Genomic DNA, 25,662 nt, shown 5'->3' with positions numbered 1-25,662 from the left:
AGTGAATTCAGGATTCAGTGGGAGACTGTCTGGAAAAAAATAAGATGTTAAGTAATTTGAAAAAAAAACCACACATATACAATATGCATACCCACATGTATACATAACTCTCACCTCCCATGCACACATGAACACATACATACATACATATACACAAAAATGTATAATTATATAAAATCTCTTGGTCTGATCTACTGGTAGAATACTTAACTCTGAGACTAGCTTTAATCCCCACTGTTGAAAAATCTCAGCCGGGCGGGCGGTGGTGGCACATGCCTTTAATCCCAGCACTCAGGAGGCAGAGCCAGGCGGATCTCTGTGAGTTTGAGGCCAGCCTGGTCTCCAAAGCGAGTTCCAGGAAAGGTGCAAAGCTACACAGAGAAACCCTGTCTCAAAAAAAAAACAAAAAAAAAACAAAAAAAGAAGAAGAAAAAAAGAAAAATCTCAGGCAGTTTCTCCCTCCCTTGCCTTCTCCTCCCATTGTCTCCTCTCTGCCTTCTCTCTTCCAAGAGTGCATTGTAATTCCAATTAGCTGTGTAAGTAATATAGTAAGTCTTTTATTTTCATCACAAATTATGGTGTAGTAGAACTCATATTACTGATATTGTACTACATTAATGAAGTGAATTTATTTCCAACAGGTAGAATTTTAAGAGTTACTTTGGGGGCTAGGGCTATCCCTCAGTTGGTAGAATACATGCCGAACACTCACAAGCCCTTGGGTTTAGTCCTCAGCACATGCCTGCCATCTTAGCACTTAGGAAGGATAGGCCAGAGGATTGGAATGTCAAAGTCATCTTTTTCTAAAGAAAGTTTAGTGTCAGCCTGGGATACGTGAAACCTTGTCGGGGGTGGGTGGGGAGGGGTAGTTAACTTTTTACTCTGCAGTTAATTATGATGGGACAAAAGAATCAAAGAAGCAAAACAAAACAACAAAAAACCACATTCACCATGTACACTCTAAACCTTAAAATTCTGCCCAATAGATTGAAAATACTGGAAAGACAAAGCAATTGCTAACTTCACATTACAAATATATGTGATACTCTTAAAAACATTTAGTGTTAAAAGTGATTTTGTGTGAATTGAAATTCTGTAATAAAAAGACTGTCTAGTGGAATTGGGGTGGCCCAAGCCCTTAATCCCAGCACTCAGGAGGCAGAGGAAGGTGGATCTCTTTGAGTTCCAGGCCAGCCTGATCTACAGAATTCCAGGACAGCCAGAGCTACACAGAGAAACCCTATCTTTAAAAAAACAAACAAAAACCAAAAACCAAAGCCAGTCTAGAGGTTTGGATAGATGGCTTAGCAGGGAAAGCACTTGCCATGCACCCACATGAGTGCTGAGAGGCAGTAATTCAGTGCTTAGGAGGTAGCCAAAGGATTCCCAGAGCCATCTGTAGAGTTTGAGTAGCTAAGTCAGTGAGTTCTTGGTTCAGAATGAGAGACCCTGACTCAAAGTACAAGATGGAGAGCAACCAAAGAAGAAACCTGATGTCAACCTCTGCCGCCCCCCCCCCATACCCGTGTACACACAAAGACCATCTAGTTTCTAGTTTTTGCTTTGGTTATAGTTACATGAAGAAGCCAAATCATATTAAATTTAATACTATGTCAAGTTTTAGTTTATTTTGGGTACTAGAGAGATGGCTCACTGGTTAAGAGCATGTACTGCTTTTGCCGAGGACCCAGGTTTGGTTCCCAGCACCTGTACTCACACAGCCACCCATAATTCTAGTTCCAGGGTACTGGGTATCCCCCTTCTGGCTTCCATGGGCACTTGTACTCATGTACACTGTGATGGCTAGTTTTATGTCAACTTGACACGAGCTAGAGTCATTTGGGAAAAGAGAACCTCAATTGAGAAAAATGCCCTGACCCAATTGGCCTGTGGGTGAGCCTGTAGAGCATTTTTCTTGATTGGTATAGAAGACCCCAGCTCACTGGGGGTGGTGCCTCCAGGGCTTGTGGTCCTGGATGCTATAAGAAAGCAGGCTGCATAAGCCATGAAGAACAAGACAGTAAGCAACATTTCTCTATGGCTTATGCTTCAGTTCCTGCCTCCAGGTTCTGCTCTGACTTTCCTCAGTGATGGACTGTGCTGTGAAACTGTATGCTGAAATAAATCCTTCCCCAAGGTGTTTTTGGTCATGATATTTTCTCACAGCTATAGAAACCCTAACTAAGACATACATTACCTACACACGGCCACATATTTAAAAATCAAGTAAAATGAAAAAATTATTGTCAAGTGATGTGGGATGTCCTTCTGTATGCTATGAATATGTGTTGCTCTTATTGGTTTATAAAAAGCAGACAGGCTGGTAGCTGGGCAGGAAGTTAAGCAGGAAAGCCAAACAGAATGCTGGGAAAAGGAAGGCAGAGTCAAGGAATCACCAGCCAGACACAGAAGAAGCAACATGAGAATGTCATTTTGAGAAAAGGTACCAAACCACATGGCTAAACATAGGTAAGAATTATGGGTTAATTTAAATGTAAGAGCTAGTTAGTAATAAGCCTGAGCTACCAGCTGAGCATTTATAAATAATATTAAGCCTCAGAGTTGATTATTTAAGAAGTAGCTGCTGGGTATTTGGGAACAGACAGGCTGGAGAGAAACTTCTGCCTACAGTTAAGGTTGCCAATGCAAAAAGTATCTCATACCTAATTTACTTACTGACATTTATACAGACAAGTGAAATTGTCTTTCAAACATTTTTCTCTTTCTCCTGTTTTCTCCTTTGCCTTGGCTCTTAAAAATGAGAAAAATGCAAAATAAGGGAAAAATTACAAAATATCAGTATCAACCAAAGTGATATATGTGATTGCTGTTGATTAGAGCAAAATTTAACAATGAATTTGTTATTTTAAGAAATCAGATGAAAGCTGGGTGTGGTGGTGCGTGCTTTTAATCCTAGCACCCAGGAGGCAGACAGGCACCCAGGAGGCAGAGGCTGGTGGATCTCTGTGAGTTTGAGACCAACCTGGTCTACAGAGAGAGTTCCAGTTTAGCCAGAGCTGTGTAGCAAGAAAGGAAGAAAGAAAAGAAATGAGATGAAAGAATTTTTCCATTTTATATAGCATTTTACTATTTAGAAAGTCAGCTTTTGGTCGTTTATTCCATTCTCTCAAAATCCTTTGCATGAAGCACAGTCATTTTAAAAGAGGCAAACCATGTCTGGCCCTGAGCATGGTTCATCTCTAGGGTTTCTTGGTTCTTATTCTGGTCTTCACAGTTATCTCATTCAGCTGACTGTTTAGTGAACCTGCTCACAGGCACTTAGTCATGCGATAACCAGAGGAATATAAGAAGTATGATACACTTTAAGATGTTCTCTGAAGATGATACACTGTCATCAATCACAAGTAAAATGTGAAGTTATGATGCACTCGCTCTTCCACATTCGATTTTGATTTTAAGACCGTGGCGTCATCTCTGGGAATTTCAGAGCTCTGCTGTGGAAGATTTACTGTGTCACACACTCAGAGTCATGCTTTCTCCAGACTAGACTCCATCTCAGCTGATTCATTGCTCAACTTGAAAATGCTTCCCAGCCCCAGCTTGCGTTTCTACAGAATTATTTGGGTGTGTGTGATTATTCACAGGACTATTGTATTTGGACTAGAACCCATTTCTGAATAATAATATTTTGCCTGCCCATATAAATATAGTTCTGATTTCAAATTGTGGTTTGAGTCCAGTGTTCGTAGAGAAATATTCAGAATTTCTGATGGGAGGAGAGCAAGTGTTGCTGGAGAAAAAGATGAGTCTTTAGGGACTTTGGATGGGTGTGTGACTTCCTTTTCTTCTAACCTCTCAAAATTAATACATTCCTTCCCGTGCTGTCCTTAAGTTCTGAGGTCCTTTCCTTTTCCTTTCTCTACTCAGCTGTCATGGTGCATTTAAGCGTGTGAGTTTGAGATAGCCTTGCTTGTGCGTCCCATATTGCATTAGGTCACGGACTAAAGTTTTAAGACAGTTGAATCTCGTCGCTTTGACCAAATGATGCTTTGGCTTTCTGACTTACTTTATTCAAGTAACTTTTTATTAGAATCTTTGCTTTATAAGTTTTACTCTGAAGATATTTATTCATCATGCAGGCCTTTTGTTTGCTTGGGATTCTTTGAGATAAGGTCTCACTATGTTGCCCAAGCTGGCTTCAAACTCCCAGGCTCAACTGATCCTCCTGCTTTGGCCTTCTTAGCATCTGGGACTAAGGTACATACCACAAAGCCCAGCTTATTAAAAGAAAAGCAATGTTTTATTTGTTGTTATTATGTGTACATATGATGTGTGCTGGGCATACACAGGCTTGCCATGGAGCATATGGAGATCTGAAGTCAGTTTTGTGGATTCGGTTCTCTCCTTCCACCTTTATGTGGATTCCAGAGATAAAACTCAGGCCGTGACTTACAGAGCAGCACTTTGACCTGCTGGCCACCTCCTGGCTCAGGGGCTCACCTGCTGTTCTTGTTTGTTTAGAGGGAGACAGTGTAATATAGCTTTAGATATGGTTTATGTGGTAAGAACATACTATCCAATACATGTAATACAGTGGACTCTGGGAAATAACCCAACTCCTCTGCAAAAACAGCAAGTGCTCTTAACTACTGAGCCCCATGAAACTAATTTTTATAATTTATTTTACATCACATGTCCCCAAATTATTATCATTGTGAAATGTAATCAGTACAAAATTAATAGTAATAGATACATTTTAGCAAGGGAAGGTAGCAGGGCTAGAGAGGTGGCTCACAGGTAAGAGGGCTTGCTGTACAAGCTTAAAGACCTGCGTTTGGATTCCAGAACCCATGTAACAAGGCCTTATGGTTGCACTTGTTCCCCTAAGCCCAGCACTGGGGGCTGCAGGTCACAAGGCCTCCTAGCTCATTGAGAGACCCTGTCTCGAGAGACAACAGGCAGAGAGTGACAGAGTGACACTTGCTGTCCTCAGCCTCTACGTGAATGCACAGCACATGTGCAGAGAGTGGGCAAGTGTGGGCTCTTCCTAGGCTGCCAGTCTAGTCCTGGAGGAGGGGCGGGCTGTACAGTGGCTCCCGCTTCAGCTTGTTGAGTTGATGTTTTTCCGGTGGCCAAGAGCTCTGCCACATCTAGAATGTAATGCTGGGGAAAGCAGCACATGCCCATAGTGTACAGTACTTAAAGAGTCAAAGAGAAAACGTCTTTTACTGAGTCAGATCTCAGTAATAGACCCCCTCCTCTGCCTTTTATATTCAGTTGAAATTACTTGCTGGAAAGATGGGAAAGGAAAAGTTTGTAGGAAATTTTCCAAACACAAACCTTGGCTTTTATAATATGGTTATGGCAACCATCTCTATTTTGGTAAAGTTAGTCTATTATGTGAATCGCATTTTGTAATTCAGAAATTTGCAACTTAGAGAAACACAAGCCATTGCAAACCTTTCACATGAATGCTTTATATTTGCATTCAGTACTAAGTCAGCATTCTAGTCATTGTACAGGACAGAATGGAGACAAAGGAGACCTAACGTCTTGGAGGAAAGTCATGAGAGGAAGTAAGTTAGGAACTTCAGGATGAAGAATGGTTATGAGTCAGTAGAGTAGGCAGTCCTGTCAATAAGAGCTCTTCATCGGGGGGTGGGGGTGGGGGTGGGGGGGGAAGCAGAATTCTGTGGGAAGCAAGAGAAGAAAAACACACCAGACGTTGATGGTCAGTTGACTTTTCAAAACGGTACCCAAAGAACAAGGTTTTACCATATAATGCTGGAGCAACTGCTTTCTCATGAACACCTGTCTCATACCACACATAAAAATGAACTTGATAAGGATCATGGCCCTAAATTTTACATTCAAAACCATTAAAACTCATAGAAGATGTAGGAGTAAATCTTCACAGTACTGGGCAAAAACAACAAAAAGAAATTTAAAACTATTGTTTCAAAAGGTAACGGGAAAGAGAAATGACACATAGAATGGGAAAAATAATTGCAAGGTCTGGTGCCTGGTAAGGGGACTCATCTAGCCATTCCCTGTCAGGGAAGGAGGAAGTGTGTGTCGTCCCTTATTGGACCTTCCATGCAGTCTCCTCTTGCTCTCTTCTGGGATGAAAACGTGTTTTTCCTTAAAGTCACTAAGCACCTCTCAGTTCTACTGCCTGCTTCTGAGTAAAAGGTGTAGACTGTTGGGCGGAGAGGTCTCTAGTCCAGAGCTCTTGAGCCTTTGGCATGATTAGCTTGTGCCTAGGACATCTGATTTAATTTTAAAGTTTGCCTTTAAAAATTGCCTGGATTCTAGCCATTTTACAGGTTTTGCTTATTTTTTTAAAGTACAAGTTTAGAAATAATCTAAACATCCTTTTAAGTCAACCAACAGCATTGTATCATGATTAGCATGTTAATACCCATGCTTTCACTGTCTTTGCCCTGTCAGTGTCCTAAGCCAGTGTTAGTTGGTTAGATACTCTTGGCTCACCAACACCGGAGCCCAGCCAGAAAAACAGAATGGGGAAAACCTCAGGTTGTCCTTTCCGTTTCCTCCCGTTAAGTGAGAGTTGCTCTGGAAATACATCCGTCCTGCAAGAAAGCACTGGAGACAGTTTGCTCTTTGCTTGTAAGTTTCTACGTGGATGGAAACCTGTTGTGATTATTACATTTCTGTTAAGGAGCTGACCATTTTACTTGGGGCAGACCATGTGGAATACTGCATCCCCTGTCTTCTAGGTAATTTCTGTCCAGGTTCCCAGAGCCATAGAAAAGATGACAGCAATCGGCCATTCTCCAGTAGAATAGGGCACGTATTCACATTTCTAAGTAGGTCTCGCTGCATGTTTATCCAGCCTGGTTGGCTAATGCTGTCTTTATCCACTTACTTTAAAACAGATGAGCTCCACCAAGAGATGCTGGATGATGCGCAGAAGAAGCTGATGAACTTAGTGAGCAGCACAGAAGGAAAAGTGGACAAGTGAGCTTTGCCTCTTGACTTCCTCCTGACTCATAGGAATTGCTTTCAGAGAACAGCGGAGCTACAGCAGATGTTTACACGTGACCACATTTCCAAGAAGCAGTTTGCTTTTCTGATATAGTGAGGTGTAGGTAGTTCTCATGGCAGTCAGTAAAGTGACTTACCTTCTTTTATTTTTAAAGTCTGTTTCTCCCAACTAATTGCTTTTGTTAAAACCATATGCAAGAGTTAAAAATCATTCCTGCAGGGTGGCGGCACACACCTTTAATCCCAGCAAGAGGCAGGTGTGAGTTCAAGGCCAGCCTGGTCTACAGATCGAAGTTCGAGGATAGCCAAGGCTACACAGATAGAGAAAAAAAAAAAATCACTCCTTTATGAAATACTTAGAAAATAAAAGGTTTATTTTTAATACTCCCCCCCCCCTTTGGTTTTTTGAGACAGGATTTCTCTGTGCAGCTCTGGCTGTCCTGGAACTCACCCTGTTCATATCTAGTATGTTTAAATGTATTAGGTCTGAAACCTAGTTATTCATGCAATAATACCTCACTTAATATATTAAAATCTAAGATATTATTTAAAATTTTAATAAATATGGTGGAGGGCATATAACATCTCCATTTTTATGTCTTTCTCAGATGAGAGTCACCTAGTTAGGTGTTGAAAATTACTTATGAGATACCTCCTCAGTTGGTTATGAGTCTACAAATTGCTTGGCTAATAAGTGATTTTTTAAAATAAGTATGCATTTTGGGTTGTCTGAAATATTCCTAATTAGACTTCTTTAAAAAGCCACTATTCAGTCTTTATAATTCAGCATCTCATTGTTTAAGTAAATGTTTATTTGTTTAAGTAAATGTTTATTTGTTTAGTGTTTGGGTATGCTTGTGTTAGGTTGGCCATGGTAGATCGACCTAAGCTGTTTGTGCCTTGATCTTCTAGAGTCCTCATGAGAAACCTCTTCATTGGTCATTTCCACACACCTAAAAATCAGCGTCACGAAGTGCTACGACTAATGGGGAGCATCCTGGGTGTTAAAAGGGAGGAAATGGAGCAGGTAACTAGACAGTCAAAGCACTCTAACCCCCCCCCCCCCCCCCACACACACACCTCTTATTTTGTAGTTCTCTTATTCTCTGGTATTCTCTCCCCCTTTCTCTCTCTCTCTCTGGAGATAGAACCTAGCATGTCTTTCACATGTTAGGTAAGCACTCCATCACTGAACTACATCCTGGTTCTCATACTAAATATGCTTGTAATTACATTTGTAATATAGGGGCATAGTAGAAAATAGTTTCTTTTTACTATATGTATAAAACAAGTTTAATACAGTTTTCTTAATCAAAGAGGTAGATTTGTTCAGTTTTTTGGTGTTAGTGTAAATATTTTACAACTTATAAACTAGTTCTTCATCAGATTGCTGAAATTTTTGAGATGTAACCACGCCCAGAACATTTATTTCAGATTGTGCTTAGATGGCATTTTATTTTCTCTGTAACCTCTGTCAGTAATAGGAAACATTTACTAGAATTTGAATTGCAAAGCATGACTTACTATTCCTTGAAGTCACATAAGAGAGGTTCTTATTTTTCTTGTCTTATATTGGTAATTTTCTGTTTTAAAATGTTCTTGCAGTTATTTGCTGAAGATCAAGGAGGTGTTACTCGGTGGATGTCTGGATGGCTTGGAGGAGGATCAAAAAGTGTGCCCAGTACACCACTGAGACCAAGTCAGCAGTCTGTGTTTAATAGTGTAAGACCCCAAATGATGAAATGGTTAAATGTCACGCTCATTTGTATAGGATCAGATTTCTTTTTACATTATCTAATACAACCCTAGTAATTTAACCAAATATTTTCTCCTAGTCTTTTTCAGAACTTTTTGTTAAATTTCTGGAAACAGAATCTCATCCATCTGTCCCACCCCCAAAACTGTCAGTTCATGATTTGAAACCTCTGGATTCTCCAGGAAGAAGGAAAGTTGACCCCAGCATACCCGGAAGCTCCAAAGGTAAAACTAAATACTTGATTTCTCTCAGTGGTAAAAAATAAAATGTTTAACTTATGATTTAGACTTATAGTGACATTAGGTTTTCAGCATTTTTGAAATATGTAATACTGCTTCCAAAATTCTAATTTCACTAAATTTGGGCCTTACATGTTGTAGTACCTTATTATTTATTTGCTTTAATTAATGTAAGTAGTATAAAATGTTTTCATTGAGAATTACTTTGTCTTCATGAGAAATATTTCATTCGTCACTTCCGCACCCACCTCCCCAAATCATATATATTGTAGTGTATTTATGGACATGGTAGGAACCTGTGGTTTTATACGCTTTAATTATCAGCATAAGCCACTTTGAATCACTCTCCTGGAAACGGTGGTGAACCAGTTCCACCTTTGCTTTGTCGCCTGCTACATGACTTCTCGGATAGTAGTCACTACTAATCCAAGTTAGGTGCATATGGTTGGAAATGATTTTCATCTTTGGACTTCTTGTATTCAATAACAAAACCTCTCACATAAATAATGTACATAGGTTGGTTTAGTTAACTGACCTAAACATCCAAGGATGTGGAAAGCACCCTATGTGAGTAAATGTCTGTGGAAGGAAATGGTTGGTGGGTGCATGTGTATATATTTTTGATCCCACTAATTTTGAGTTGTAAAGGTCTTGTTTGTTTCATATTGATGATATTGGCTTATAGTAAAATTTCTTGAGTTGAAATTGAATTATCTGCTAGACTATAGTCAATTCTCTTTTTTCCCCCTATAATTTACATATTTCAATTTAGACTCACATATTTTAGTAGAAACTTAAGGCATATATCATATGCTTCATAGTTTATTTCACACACCATAGTTAAAATTTGGATAAAATACTAAAGAAATTCTGTTTTCTAATTTTTATAACTTTCTTAGTTATTTAGACAGATATTTCTGTTTTTCTGAACTTTTATATGAAGGTGAAGTAATAAAGTTTATCACTAAGATAAAAGGTTTGGCTGCTAAATTCAGTAAAAGTTGTCACTCTAGGAAGTACAGACTATACAGAGAACATTTTTCTTTTTCATGTTGCACCAGGTCGTAGCTTCTTAAGAGAGATTCTCATATTCTTTATCGAAAGGTCTCCTCATTTCTCTGCCTTGCCCATCATTCTCTCTCCCTTTTGTAACCGGAAGCTTTTTTGTGTCCCGCCTGGCCCCACAGCAGCTTATAAAAGAATCACTCAGAGGCTTAATATTAATTACAGACTGTTTGGTTTATGGCTCAGGCTTATTGCTAGCTAGCTATCACATCTTCAATTAACCCACTTCTATTAATCCATGTATTGCCAGGTGTCTCGTGGCTTTACCTGTGTTCTATTGCATGCTGCGCCCCCCCTCCCCCAGCCTGCATTGTCTCCCCTGACTCTGCTTTCCTGCTCCCTGTACCTTTGCTTGGATTTTCCGCCTGACTATAATCTGTCTTGTCATAGGCCAAAGCAGCTTCTTTATTAAGCAATGGTAGGATTGGTAGGAACACATATTCACATACAGAAAGATCATCCCACCTGTCTATCCCCTTCCTTCCTTCCTTCCTTCCTTCCTTCCTTCCTTCCTTCCTTCCTTCCTGCCTTCCTGCCTTCCTGCCTTCCTGCCTTCCTGCCTTCCTGCCTTCCTGCCTTCCTGCCTGCCTGCCTGCCTTCCTTCCTTCCTTCCTTCCTTCCTTCCTTCCTTCCTTCCTTCCTTCCTTCCTTCCTTCCTTCCTTCCTTCCTTTCCCTCCCTCCCTCCCTCTCCCTCCCTTCCTTTCCCTCCCTCCCTCCCTCCCTCCCTCCCTCCCTCCCTCCCTTCCCTTCCCTTCCCTTCCCTTCCCTTCCCTTCCCTTCCCTTCCCTTCCCTTCCCTTCATCAGCTGAGCTCAGCTTGGTGTATGTACTAGTCAGAGGTGGACTGAGTTGTGGCAGGGTTTACGTGGAGGACACAAGCTTAGTACTCATACTGTGTTCACCAGTGTGTGGAGTTCAGTCTCCATGCTGTGTTCATCATTGTGTAGAGCTGTGTCTACACTGTGTTCACTAGTGTGTAGAGCTTAGTGTCCATCTGTGTTCACAGTATGTAGAGCTTAGTGTCCATCTGTGTTCGCAGTGTGTAGAGCTTAGTGTCCATCTGTGTTCACAGTGTGTAGAGCTTAGTGTCCATCTGTGTTCACTAGTGTGTAGAGCTTAGTGTCCATCTGTGTTCACAGTATGTAGAGCTTAGTGTCCATCTGTGTTTACAGTATGTAGAGCTTAGTGTCCTTCTGTGTTCGCAGTGTGTAGAGCTTAGTGTCCATCTGTGTTCACAGTGTGTAGAGCTTAGTGTCCATCTGTGTTCACAGTGTGTAGAGCTTAGTGTCCATCTGTGTTCACAGTGTGTAGGGCTTAGTGTCCATCTGTGTTCACAGTGTGTAGAGCTTAGTGTCCATCTGTGTTCACAGTGTGTAGAGCTTAGTGTCCATCTGTGTTTACAGTATGTAGAGCTTAGTGTCCATCTGTGTTCACAGTGTGTAGAGCTTAGTGTCCTTCTGTGTTCACAGTGTGTAGAGCTTAGTGTCCATCTGTGTTCACAGTGTGTAGAGCTTAGTAGGCAGCATAGGAGCTTTTCCAGTTTAGAAAGTTGTTGGTCACAGGAAGTCTGGCATGGGAATCCAGAAATGCTCCGTGACAGCTGCATATAATGAGTTTGTCTCTGTCTTTGTCTTAGGCACCCACTTTTTTAGTTTCCCATTACTTAAGGGACCTCCCAGGGTTCACTTAGCTCTCACCAATGAATTTATTAGTGTTCTTAAGTAATAAGGTAGAATTCTAGCCACTAAGACAGGTCATAACCAAATACCTATTCTAATGAAAATGAATTGTAACTGCTCAACCTGATAGAGAAATAATACCACTGAGAATGTTCTCCAGCCTTTAATGCCTAAAAAGATGACTGAGTCATGTATGTATATATTGTTTGCTCTTCTGGCAAATTAATTTTATTACTATTGCATCATTATAATAATAAGGTATGCTAGCATTTTTCATAGCCATCTTAATCACTGGGAAATCCTAAGTTCTGAGGTCCTTCATCTTTCAGGTAGATATGGAAAGTAACCCTGCAACATACACACCATTCATTATTTCAACACTATGACAGCAAGTTCAGCTCTCCGTTATATAGATAGTATTTGAGGATAAAATACTTTGATCAGAGCCGGGTGGTGGTGGCGCACGCCTTTAATCCCAGCACTCGGGAGGCAGAGCCAGGCGGATCTCTGTGAGTTCGAGGCCAGCCTGGGCTACCAAGTGAGCTCCAGGAAAGGCGCAAAGTTACGCAGAGAAACCCTGTCTCGAAAAACCAAAAAAAAAAAAAAAAAAAAATACTTTGATCAGTATTGTTGTGCATACAAACACTCTTTTGTCCCTTTATCTACCATTCCTTTTTCTTCTCTTTTATGCTGGAGTCTCTGAGACCACCATGACCTGTAGAGTAATGATCAGTGGGAGACAAGAAGACAGTTTGGTTCAACACAACTGAGTGTTGGTTCAAACTTGGGGAGTCTGAGTTTATTTTAGCCACATATAAGCAAAGCACAATTTAGTGAATTTTTTTCCCTGGTGATAAATGATTCACTCCCTGTGCACAATAAAGCTTAAGACATGACTACATCAAAGCTCTTTGTAAAGTTAAAGTACACATAACATCTTCCATACAGATGGGTTCTATGGATTGACTGTATGTGGTACCGCCTATGAAGATGGGTTCTATAGATTGATTATATGTGGTACCACTTATAAAGATGGGTTCTATAGATTGACTGTATGTGGTACCTCCTATAAAGATAGATGGTTCTATAATAGATTGACTGTATGTGGTACCTCCTATAAAGAGGGGTTCTGTAGATTGACTATATGTGGTGCCGCCTATAAAGATGGGTTCTATAGATTGACTGTATATGGTACCTCCTATAAAGATAGGTTCTGATTGAGAAGCACATTCTAAGGGTCTGGGGGAGGATCCATGTGGTCTTGGCCACACAGCACAAAGGTCACCAAGATCCACATCCATCTCTGGCCTTTGGGCAGAAACAGGTCATACATCCCCCCTCTTTGAAGGAATGACCGCATGTGTTTAGCATTCCTGGTTCCTCTCCTGCTTATCTGTGAGCATAAGGACCTCTGTACCTCCCCCACTTTTGCCCATCTTCTTTTCTTTTTTTTTTTTTAAAGATTTATTTATTTATTTATTATGTATACAGAAGAGGGTGCCAGATCTCATTACAGATGGTTGTGAGCCACCATGTGGGTGCTGGGAATTGAACTCAGGACCTCTGGAAGAGCAGTTGGTGCTGGTGCTCTTAACCTCTGAGCCATCTCTCCAGCCCACCCATCTTCTTTTCCTAGAGTCTGCTGTAGGAACAGTAAGCAGCGGCATATCAATTCATAGGTAGCCACATATGGAAGCCTAAAGCACATGTGGCATTGTTTTTTTAATGGAAAATGCTTTGAATGACTAGGAATGAATTTTCATGAGGTTTTCATAATATACATTGGTATTCTTAAAATGTTGTTTATTGCATGTATATGTGTTTATATGTGTGTACTCCATGCTTTTGGAAGTCAGAGCAACTTTTGAGAATTTGATTCCCTTTATCACGTGGGTTCTGGGGTTGAACTCAGGTCATCAGGGTTGGAGGCTTGGTGGCAGGTACTTTACCTGCTGAACCATCTTGCTGGCCCATAAATTTGCATTTTATGCTTAGAATTTGGAGGGGGGGGCTCTGTTGGTGTTCTTGTTTTGAATAAAGAATGGCCCAAAACTTGTGCTAAATAGTAGTGTTATGATCAGCAGCGTGGAATTTTAAAATTGATAGTAGTGATAAATTGATTACTACAGTGTAAAAACTGAGCATGGTAGCACAGTTCCAGCTCTCATGGCCAGCGTGAACGAGAGCCCCTGTCTCAACATGCTGATGAGTTTGATAAAAAAAATACTGGAACAGGTTTCTTTATATAATTGTGTGCAGAGGGTCATTTCATTTAACTTCTTTGTGAAGGATAGAAACCAAATCATCTATATCTTATCTTTTAGATGTAGCAGAACCCAGGGCAGGAAGAAGAACAGATCTGAGTCCATTCTTGGCTCCCCGCTCAGCGGCTGTGCCCCTTATTAACCCAGCTGGACATGGACCCGGTGGGCCCGGGCATCTTCTTTTGAAGCCCATCTCAGATGTTCTCCCCACGTTTACACCTTTGCCAGTGTCGCCCGACAACAGCGCTGGCGTCGTATTGAAAGATCTTCTAAAGCAATAGGAAGCTCTTGAGCCAGAGACTATAGCACTTTAAGGAAACTATGAACACTGTATGTGTGAACTTTACCACAAAGTGGCCTTCTGGAAAGAGTCATTATTTGTTTGTAGTTGTAATTTCTGTTAATAAAAATATTCTTAATGCTTTTAGAAATCGCAGGTGTCAGAAGAGTAAGTAACTGATACATAATCTGCTTTTTGTTCACTTTATGATTTTACCTCATTTAAAACTAGAAACATTTGGTTTACTTTTTTATTTACAAAACTCTAAAAAGGAGAGGCAAGAATAACTCTGTCTGCTTTTATTTCCTCGGATTTTCAGGCTCATTTAATATAGGGGCATGTGGTTCATCTTTATAAGATAACGAATTTATCCTCCCTACCCCCCACCCCCCAAAAAGGTGCCTAAGCAGTGAATGTTCTGCCGAGTCTGTCAGCCAGCTGTAGAGGACCTCGTGTAGGGAGAGGACAAGCTGTTCCTGGGAGGCTGGGGGTGTCCTGAGGCAAAGTGGGTATTGGTTCTATGCAATTTTATCATGTGTGTAGATTCATCTGGCCATCATAGTTAAGACCCAACTCTTCATCGAAGGGTCCCCTGAGCTGCCTTTTTGTAACCCTTGCTGCCCCCTTAGCCCCTGAAAACCACTAACTGTCACCCTCTATAATTTTGTTACTCTGTGAATGCTGTTTAAATGAAATCACTGTTGATGTAACCTCTTGAGATGGGTATTTTCACAAGCATAGCTCCCTTGAGGTCTAAGTTGTTTCATGGAGCGGTAGTTTGTTTCTTTTTATGGTGAAATCCACGATGTGAGTAACCAAATGGTATCATTTAGTTTCAAGAGCTGAACTGTCCTTTTTAAAGTATCATCTAAAACTACAGGTTTCCAGCAGGGCCTGGGGTGTAATGGTTAGTCTTAGCACTTGGGAGGCAGAAGCAGGCAGATTCTTAGGAGTTTGAGGCCAGCCTGGTCTACACAGTGAGTGTTAGGCTAGCCAGAGCAAAAACCATATTAAAACCGTGGCTCAACACACACACACACACACACACACACACACACACACACACACACACACCACAAAACCAAATGAAAAAACCTAAAGGTTTCCTTGCACAAATGCACAAAATCATGTAACTCTCATGTAAGTGTTACACTACACTGTACAGCTACATCCACATAGCCCTTAGACCACAGTTAGCAATATCTAGAGACCCATCACCTGCCTCTGGCTGAGCTTCTGCTGTTTAGGGTGTAGCTCCCCATGCAGTGCACCAGCACCAGGGGCTTGGAACTTAAAGCCAGTATTTCTGGATTTTTTTTTTTTTTTTTTTTTAACAAAGCCTAACATGAAAGAAAAAAAATCCTGACTCACAGCTTTTGTTGTCTCAGGATCTTCATATATGTATTAATTGTTGACGTTGTACATTTAAGTCATTTCTTGCATATTTTGTAAGTTCAGATAAGCCTTTAAAACAGAAAAGCCTGTATAGCAAGAAAGGGTGGAACCCAGACTGATCCAGAAATGTCAACAGTCCTGGCACCTGTTGGAGCCAAGCTGGGTTGTTTGTGAATTTACCTATGATAAGCTGTGTATTTCTAATGCCTTTGGAAAACTGGAGGTTTGGGTTTTAATGATGTGCTGATGGTTAAAATACCTTTTTCTGAAAAATTAAGTAACTGAGATAATGCTGCTTCCTGGTGTCACCTGTGTCCTTAACTAACTTATTTATAGTTGGTTCCCTTCTCTGCTACATGGTAGGAAAAGTCGCCATCAGAAAAATGTTAAGCTGCTCCCACCAGTTTTGCCAACGTTACAGATGCCCCTCAACTTACAGTGGGCCATAGCCCACCAACCCACTGTACTTAACATCTTGAATTAAGCCTTCATTTGCTGTACCCAGTTGTCAGCTGGCCTGGCTTAGCATGGCTGCTTCCTCTCAGGACCACGAGGCTAACCAGGCTCCTGCTGCAGCTAGCATTGAGAAAAGAGAAATTCTAAATCTGAAGCATGATTTCTGCTTAATGTGTATCATTTTGGTAAACCCCAAAATTGGAACAGTTAAGCCATTGTAAGTTGAGGTTCTGCTGGTATAGGGGGTTATATGTTCCTTAAAATGTCACCCTCACTAGTATGGGTCATTTACTATGTGCCAGGGAATTTTAAGTTCCACATGAAGCAGCCAAAAGACTAGTTTTTACACTAAGAAGAAAAGGGAAGATGTAAAATGTTTTCTTTTAAAGAGGAGGTGCATGGTGGATATTTAAACAATGTGTTTTATATTTGAAATATCTTTTATGACATTTGAAGTTCCTTGACTGAAACAACCTGCCCTCCCCACCCTTTTACTTAGCCTAAGTTTGAAAACTGTCATGGGGGACTCCACACCCAGGTCTCAAAGAACAAGGTATTACATGGCTGCTATTGAAGTGTATGACCTTGTCTGAAAGCTGCAGTACCTAATGTCTGTGTTGTATGCATGCTAAGTGTGCATTGATCTCAACCAGACATAACTCATAGCCTTTCTGAACTAAGTTGTGTCAGAGAGGAACCATCTGCTCAAGGAAACTTCTTAGCAGAGAGTGAGAAGCATGCACTTTGAATTACCCACGGGACACCGCTAGCAGTATGCTGACTGCAGTGTGGTAGTCAGTCAGTCTGCTCTTGATATCTTCCGGCACTCTGTAGAACATGCGGTTGAATTTTGCATCAGATGCCACAGGCTTATAGCACTATTGATATCTCTGTGCATTTTGTAGAATTCGTGGTTGAATTTTGCATTGGAAGCCACAGTTCTTCACAACATTCCTAATGGTTTTCAAGTACAGCGAAATAGACTATCAGGAATTCACCCTGGCGTTGGAGTTGATTGAATGCAATCACTAGCATGTACTTCTGTGAGTTTCCCTTCCTGACATTCTTGTTTGTTTGCTAAAGGGTGAGGTGGGGGGGGAACCAAAGCACAGAGGCAAAAAGAGATGGCATGTAGCTAGCCAGTTAAATATCAAATATCATCCAAGAAAAGCCCTTAGTTCTTTTAACCTTCCAAAGGACTCAAGAGCATTCAAGTGCTTACCCAGTCAGCTATAGAGTAAGCTTTACCCAGGCACAGGCAAAGAGATGAGAACCATAGAAAGTGCTGCATTTAAACTGGGTTTTTAAAAGAAATTTTCATATATCAAAGCATTTAAAGCATCTTCTAGGAACAAAAATTCATCTTCTGTAAATATTGGTTAAGTTAGGTAATATTTATTTTATATATTCCCATGGAAAAATAATGATCATTGTAATGTTGATATTTGTGATTATTTGTCGGTCTTTACATCTTAACTTATTGTGATTTAATCACTTAAAATTGATACATTGTCTTTTGATTTATAGGAAAATAACAAAGGTGTATCATAAGATTTGGTGTGTTTTCTACAGAGCTAAAGCCAGTGCACTCTTGAATTTCTCAAGAGCATTGCAAGGCAGAAAAAAAAAAACAACCCTCCAAATAAAAATGATTTAAGTTGGCTGTGTCTTCATCCACAATAAAAACACTTGGGAAACAGCTGCTGGCGTCTCTTTAGGAGGAGAAATTACTCCACGTACTGCCTCTGCTGACTGCTGACTCCGGATGTCTGCTGTTGGGATTCAGTTTGAGCCTTGGAGATGTCAAGTATGGACTACTTAAGACTCTTCAGGATTGTGTGTGAAAGGAGGGTCTGAGGGATTAACTGGATTTTTCCTCTCAGAGGATGTAGTGTGGATCACTGGTTGCTTAGTCTTTCTCCAAGGTGGTTAGTACATCTTCATTTTTTTTTTTTCTTTTTTCTTTAAGATTTATTTATTTATTATGTATACAGATGCCTACATGCCAGAAGAGGGCACCAGATCTCATTATGGATGGTTGTGAGCCACCATGTGGTTGCTGGGAATTGAACTCAGGACCTCTGGAAGAACAACCAGTGCTCTTAACCACTGAGCCATCTCTCCAGCCCCAGTACATCTTCATTTTATCTTAGATAAAAGATATAAAAAACTTACTTTTTAAATAATTTATTTAAATTTATTTTATGTGTATTGGTGTGAAGCTGTTGGATCCCCTGGAGCTGAAGTTACAGACAGTTGTGAGCTGCCATGTGGGTGCTGGGAATTGAACCCAGGTCTTCTGGAGGAGCAGCCAGTGCTCTTAACCACTGAGCCATCTCTCCAGCCCTGAAAGAACCCATTTTTAGCATTATTGGAAGAATTTTTTTTAATTTGACAGCTGAATTGGAGTTGTGACTTTCACCCTTCTGGGTGACCTTTAACAAAATTCCTTTGAGGGCCTCATGTTTCTCACATCTGAAATATACCTGCCTCGAGAGCCCTGTAAGTTATAAAGAACAGCTGACACATTTGTTCATATGTGTATTACAGGAGTAATCTTACTGTGGTTGGATTTAGGAACCAGGAACTGTTGGAGATTTGACTAGAGTGGTGCGGATGGAATCATGGGAACAAAGACTTTTGTAGTAGAAGTAGTGTTGTTGGTAGACAGCCCTGCTGACATTAGGGGTGAAGAGAGGAATTTAAAACAGAAAGACTGTAGATGCTGTGGGAAGGGTGGTGGGGAGCCCAGGAGAAAGGACAGCAGAGGGAGATGGGCCTTCCGGTGGAGGACTTCTCAGATGGGATAGCAGCTGGGATGTGTGGCGGTGTGCTGAGGGGAGTCTCTGAGAAGGAAGGCGTGAGGTCTGTTCTGAGGCTTGAGCCGACTGGGTTACACAGACAGGTGAGTGGGAAAGTGTGAGAAACATCCATGGGGTCACACAAGCTGAGGACTAGGGGGCCCTGATTTGGGGCTGTCAGACAATTGGGTAGAGCATGTCTTGAAGGAAGCAAACTAGTACATTAACTAACCCCAGACAATGGTTCTCACCCTGACCAGTTGTAGTGGAGTACAGAATGTTAGCAACTGAACCTTGTCCTCGACTCCAGTCACGTGAATAGAGATGTATCTGAGGGGTTTAAGCACGTTGTCAAAACTTTGCATACTCTATAAATTAATAATCTTTTATAATTGCAACAATATTTATCTTGGAGATAAGAGGAAGTTTTGAAAATGTTTCTTAGATCACTTAAGGTAAACATTTGAACTCTTAGTTGGCTCCTAACATGGAGTCTTCCTTTTAGACCTGCTGGGGTTAAGATATCAGTAGTTTGCCCTGTAATGATGCCTAGCTGAGACTTTTCAGCTGTCTTTTTACGCATTCTTTTTCGGCTTCAACAACCTTTAACTTCAGTTCGGTATTTCTGGCCCTTAGTTAAATCTCAGTGATTTGAAGTATTTGGCTGAATTTCATAGTTTGTTAAATTTGTTTCTAGATAGCCCAGAAGCCCTTAAAAATCCAAGGTACATTTTTTTGTTGTCACTTTGGAATACAAGACGTGCAGATGGTGAAGGTATGTGAGTTCTCTCACAGTGCAGGGTCAGTCTCTACCCTTGAGCCACAGTGACAGTGTGCGTGTCCTTAACTGTACCCACTTCCAGAAGGCACAGTCCCCTACAGCTGGTGAAGGGTGATGTCATTTCTTTGAAAGAGCAAGAAACAAAGCAGTATAAATTTGCTTTGTGTTTCCTGTGCGGCCTGTTTGGGTAGAAGGAACTGTGACATCATCTGTGAGCCCCTTAGCCAAGACTGTTTTCAGGTATTTTCTCAAATAAAAGGGGCCGTCAGGGTAAAATTAGAAACTTTTTATTACAGTTTTGTGGGGGTGGGGTGGGGTGTATGTGTGTGAATGTCAGGGTGGCATGTGGGAGCTCTTTTTTTCATCATGTGGGTTCCAAGGATCAAACTCAAGGGTCAGGGTGACAGGAGTCACCTCTTCCTCCTGAGCCAGCTCACTACTTTGTAAAATTCTAAATGAACAAGTTCATTTATGTTGTAAAATTTACACGAGGTGTTTAGTCTTTTGAAATTTTGAAAAAAAGAAAAAAGTCATTATGAGGTTTGTTTTTCTCCTCAAAGCATTTCCACACCTCATAAACTTGCTGCCAAAGGAGTCTCGGATACATTTGTTTAGCTGTGTCTTCTGCTCGGGACGGTCCTTGGTAGTTGGCACCTGGGTTGGAAAAGTAGTAAGGCTGGTGAGTCAGCTCTTCACAGCACTGCTACTTAGGAAAGGAAGACTTCCCTTATTCCAAGTTCGTCTGCCTCTTGTTCTCTTTGTTCTTGTTATTTGTTTGATCATTTTCTAAACTTTTGTTTTTGAAGATTTACTTTTATTCCTCTGTGTGCTGGGAACTGAGCTGGAGTACCCTGGAAGAGTGCTCAGCACTCCTAACCAGGGAGGCAGCAGCCTGTTGTGTTGTTTATGGAACAGGATCTTGCTAGATCCTCCTGTTTCATGCCTCCACAGTGCTGGGGTCACAAGCCTGGGTCACCATACCCAGTCTATTTCCTACCTTGGACATCAGATTTACTTGCTGAGATTTACCCTGCTGTCAATCTTCAGTGTGTGTGTGAAATACCAGGACCCATTAGGGGGATCTGGATGGCCCATAATGAAGAGATCAACCAGTCTTTCCTGCAGAAAGCAAACTGACTTGTCAAAAAGGCAACCACTTGAGGGCCCTGGGAATTAACAGTCTCAAAGTTTACAAGGGCAATCAAGAAGTTGAAAACAGTTTCTGAAAAGCTGCGTGCACTTGGGTAAGAACTCTTGGAATCTAGGACCTTTCTTCTTGTCTTGGGCTCCTCTCTCCCAAACTCTGAGCAGGTCATGAAAAGCAGCTGCTTTGCTGCAGAATGGTATAGGCTCAGGGCTGGGAATGAAGGCAGGAGATGGGTGGTGGGCCAGCTGGAATCCACTACAGCCCTGCCAGGGAGAGTTGTAGCTAGTCTGGGGTGATGCGATCTTGGGTAGGGGTAAGCCACCAGGTGCAGGGGGCAGACACAGCCTGACTGGGGGTGGGAGGCAGGAGATCTGGGCCAACGTGTGTGGACCTGATGGGTTGCTCCACTTGCACACAGAGCCCTCCACTACATGTGGAAACTGCAGGGACTGCAGTGCAGGTTGAGCAAGAACAAACATGGCTGACTACTCAGCATGATTGACCCCGGAAGTCAGACTAGAAATTCAAACAATGTAAAACTGAGCAGGAGGAGCAGCTATGCTTTCCTGTGACTGCCCAAGTTAAATTATTTAGTCAAGCTAGAAGAAATACACACACACACACACACACAATCAGTAGTTGCTACAGTATAACCAAAATTGTCCAGTTTTCAACCAGAAATAATGAGAAATGTAAAGAAGAAAGTATGACCCACATTTAACAAAAGGTCAGAAAAATTGTGGGTCAAAATGTTGGATTTGGCCCATGAAAACTTCAAAGTGTAATTGCAAGTACAGAAACCTCAGGAGTGTCCAAAGAATGCAGAGAGCAGTGCTGAGCTTTTGCTCGTGGGCCTCGTCACATCGTAACAGTGCTGTTGGAAAAGGCTTGAAATGAGAGCTGTGCACACAGACGCAAAAGGAGTGAACAGCAGCAAGTCCTATGCCCATCACCAGCTTTACCAACATCATCCCAAGCCCACCGGCTCTTGTTTCATCTCAGACTCCCATCTACCTTTTTCTGTTTAAAGCATTTTTACAGCAGCACATCTTCAAACTACACCAAATAAGGAAGCAGTCTTGGAGTTCCTCTGTGTAGGATGACATAGACATCAAACAGTGAATGCTTCTCCCAGTCCTGACCTCTCTAGGACTGTTCCCATTGAAACTCCAAATCTAGGGAGGCGCTTTCTGTGGTAGCGCCTGTGGGTGTGGCCTGGGCCGGAAGCATCTTCTTTGCTTTGATATGAGCTTCTAAAACCAAGCGGTATCCATTGCTCACAGGAAGAAGCAGGGATGGGTGTACCTCTCAGCAAACTGGGATGGTGGAAATGGGTCACACAGGCCACGTTTAAGTCTAGAAATGAGGAGACTCCACAGTCACTTATGTAACAATGTTGGATGCTGCAGAAGGTGGCCAGGTGTTCTTTGACCCTCAGCTTCTCTAGAGTTCCAGTCATGGTCCCAGATTCCCAACCCCTATCACCTGGGTTGAGCCCAGGCTCTTCTTACTAGAATTTCATAATCTGATCCTATTTCCTGTTGCCCCACGTCTGTTGTCCTAGGAGCAGAAGACTGGCTCAGGTATCAATATCTTGCTATGACCCTGAAAGACTTGTCCCAGCAAAGCTTGCCTCAACACTACTGTCTCAAAACAGTCTAACTTGAAATTAAATGTCTCCTTTTATGGTTGTAAATTTTTCATATTCAGCAAGCATCCAGTGCAGTTAGATGGACATTTTAGAATGGAGCGGGCCAGGTAGAGTAATTGGGCATCAGATCCACCAATTACCATGTTGACCAAAGAAAGGGAGAGTAGATCCAGGGAGAAGAGAAAAAGGAAAGCCATACTTTGGTCTGGCAAGATGGCTCAATGATGCAGCCACACGGACTGGAGTTCACATCTCAGCATCCATGAAACAATCTGATAGCCACTGCATGTTGTAATCCCAGCTTGAGTGGGTGGAAGTCAGAAGGATTGCTGGGACTGTTGGCGTCCATAACATAAGCCCTGGGGTCTGGGAAACAACTCTGCTTCAAAGGAAAACATGAAGAGTCATAGAGGACGCCCAGCCTCCTCTGCTGGTCTCTGCCTGACAGGCTTTCTCAAACACACTTGCACATACACTAACAAGTGTGCACACACAGATGGATACTTAAAAGGGGGAGCCAGTGGGTGGCTCAGTGAGTGAAGGCACTTGTGCAAGCCTGGGTACCTAAGTTAAACTCCAGAACCCAAGTAAAAGTGGGAGGAAAGAACTGACTTCACAGTACAGTCTGCCGACCTCCATGCATGTACACACACAGTGAGAAATGACAAGGCCATATTTTGTCACAAATAAGTGAAAACTTAAAGTCTTTCTCTCACCTGGAACTCACTACTTAGCCCAGGCTAGCCTCAATCTTAGTGGCCAAACTCCTGTCTCAACCCCACCAAGCCTGGCTCACTAAAATACCATTCTGGGTCGGAGAGATAGCTTAGCAGGTAAAGGTGCTTGCTGCCAAGCCTGGTGCCTGGGATTGATCTCTGCAACCCACATAGTGGAAGGAGAAAACTGTCTCCCACTAGTTGTCCTCTGATGTCCACATGTGTGCTGTGTTGCATGCATGTGCCCACACATACACATGCACACACAAACTAAATGTAAAACGAATTTTAATTAAAAAATAGATGGCTCTTCGCAAACAGAACACTAAAGAAGACAGAACTTGCACAAACCTGTACTCAGGATTAAACACCGACTTCATTTATTCCCCACTGTGTTTTGGTGTGCCTTCTGAGTCACTCCTTATTGTCCTGCACTCATGGGGCTCAGGCTTCTGACAGCATCAAAGGTCTTCCTTTCCACACCAGATGCCACGTTGCTTGGTTTCTGTGGCTGCCCCTTGGCCCCACGTTTAGATGTGTTCACTCTGTGTCCCACAGACATTCTTTCTCAGACTCCTTGGCTGACTGATTTTCACTCCAATCCCGGTTCCTGTGGGTGGTCTGGCTCCTGGGTTCTGTGGCATGGTCTCTAGTGGTCCTTCCAGCCTTCAGGCTGGGGCTGTCTGCTGTGGCATATGGCTGGTTGCTTCAGCATCCCATTTGCCTTTCGCTCTTTCAACACTTGTAAGTAGCTCCCTGCAGTATCCCACCGCTGCTGGCTGTTTTTTCCCCCTGGGTAGATTGAGATGGTTGCAGGCTCATGGCCACCTCTGTTTCTTGATCCTGCCTTCCACATTTCCCCAATTCTGTTTTACGGGTTCTTTGTTGTGGGTTTTTGTTTTGTTGGAAGTAGTCTTACAAATTCAAGGTCTGATTGAATTACAGAGATTGTAAGTCAGTCTAGCTTTTAATTCAGTATGTAGCCCAGGCTGGCCTTGAATGTGTTATCCTCCTCTCTAGCCTCTGGAGTGCTGGGAGGTATGTGCCATTATACCTGACTTGAGGGTCCATTTTGTTTGTGATTTTTTTTTAATGGAATCTCATTATGTAGTTTGGCTAGCCTAGAAGTTGCTATATATACCAGACTGGTCTTGAACTCAGAGATCAGCTTGCCTATGCCTCATCAGCGATGGACCAAGGTATGCACCATCATATCTCCATGGAGGCTTCATTTTTGATGAGAGAAATGTCAATTCTCTTTCTCCCTCCCCCCTCTTGCTCTCTTGTGTGTGTGTGTGTGTGTGTGTGTGTGTGTGTGTGTGTGTGTGTGTGTGTGGTGGGGTTGCTAAGAATGAAGTTGGGGATCCTTTTCATTTACTCTCTACCTTATTTTTTGAGACAGGTTATCTCCCTGAACCTAGAGCTCATTGATTCAGCTAGGCTGGCTGACCAGGGATATTCCCATCCCCATCTCCACCAGTCAACACACGGGCTATAGGTGTGTTCCACCTTACCAGGCCTTAATGTGGGTGCCGAGGGTCCAAACTCAGGCCCTTATGCTTGTGAGGCAAGCACCTTATTGAGAGCAACTTCCATAACCCAAAAGTAACTTTAAAAGAAAGTGGTTTTGAGCCAGATTTCACTCTGTAGCCTAGACTGCCCTTGAACCCCATAAGGCAGTCTTCTGGCTTCAGCCTCTTGAATGATGGCATCACACATATGCAGTGTCACACCTGGCCTCTCATGGGTCTTTTCATTTTTTCCCCTACTATTCTGTGTTATTTCTAGCAAATTGATCATCAAATCAGGGCTAAAGCCATGCTGAGAAATAGGAAAGCTACCAGCCACATATGGCTATTAAATGAAAACTTAAATTAGTTTGAGTGAGATCCAAATTTCAGAACTTAATAATTGATTAAAAAAAAAGCTCTCAGAGTTGCTGAGAAATAAGGATGGCCTGGGTATTTGTTAAAATGCAGGTTCCTTGGTTACGCCCCTGCAATCACAGGATAAGAACCAGTTGGGGTAGGGCTTGGAGAGCATGAATGCAACAGGCATCTCAAAAGACTGCTACTCCTGGGCAAGCAGAGACATGGGGAACACCTTTACATTTGTGCACAGCTGCCTGGACAGAGTCAGGGTGGGCAAGGCTGTGAGGTCCGCTTGAAACAGCTGGGGGTGCCTGTAACTCTTGGGGAGCTGATACACATTAGGACAGAACTCACTGTTTATGATTGAACGCTTGCCGACTGGGACAATGCATGCCAACCTGGACTGATCTTCAGCCCAGCAAGAATGAGAAAAATAAGCACAGTGTGTTTCATAAGGTCAAAAATTCAAGTTAAGAGAGTCTGTCCTTCCTACATTTGGTGCTGAAAGCCTCCCTCATGAAATATGATGATGTCATATATAATAGTTGTTATATGTTAAATTTTATTTGGCAAAAGAAAAAGCATAATATTG

General features: G+C 42.0%; 1 protein-coding gene across 7 annotated transcripts in view; it reads left to right on the top strand.

Annotated features, from left to right (window-relative positions):
• The window catches only part of Trip11 (thyroid hormone receptor interactor 11), a 79,672-nt gene extending 61,935 nt beyond the window's left edge, over positions 1 to 17,737 (top strand). For all 7 annotated transcript variants that reach the window (XM_016009148.3, XM_006990881.4, XM_016009149.3 and 4 more), the window contains 5 exons: positions 6,861 to 6,942; positions 7,882 to 7,996; positions 8,575 to 8,691; positions 8,805 to 8,949; positions 14,033 to 17,737. In XM_016009148.3, coding sequence (XP_015864634.1) covers positions 6,861 to 6,942; positions 7,882 to 7,996; positions 8,575 to 8,691; positions 8,805 to 8,949; positions 14,033 to 14,253 — 680 coding nt within the window. In that variant the 3' untranslated portion in view covers positions 14,254 to 17,737. The remainder of the gene's footprint in view (positions 1 to 6,860; positions 6,943 to 7,881; positions 7,997 to 8,574; positions 8,692 to 8,804; positions 8,950 to 14,032) is intronic.
• The last annotated feature ends 7,925 nt before the right edge of the window (positions 17,738 to 25,662 follow it).

The sequence above is a fragment of the Peromyscus maniculatus genome, chromosome 14, assembly GCF_049852395.1.
Source record: "Peromyscus maniculatus bairdii isolate BWxNUB_F1_BW_parent chromosome 14, HU_Pman_BW_mat_3.1, whole genome shotgun sequence".
NCBI classification, from domain to species: Eukaryota; Metazoa; Chordata; class Mammalia; order Rodentia; family Cricetidae; genus Peromyscus; species Peromyscus maniculatus.
Note: the sequence above shows the minus strand (reverse complement) of the source record. Positions and strands in the feature narration are given on the sequence as shown.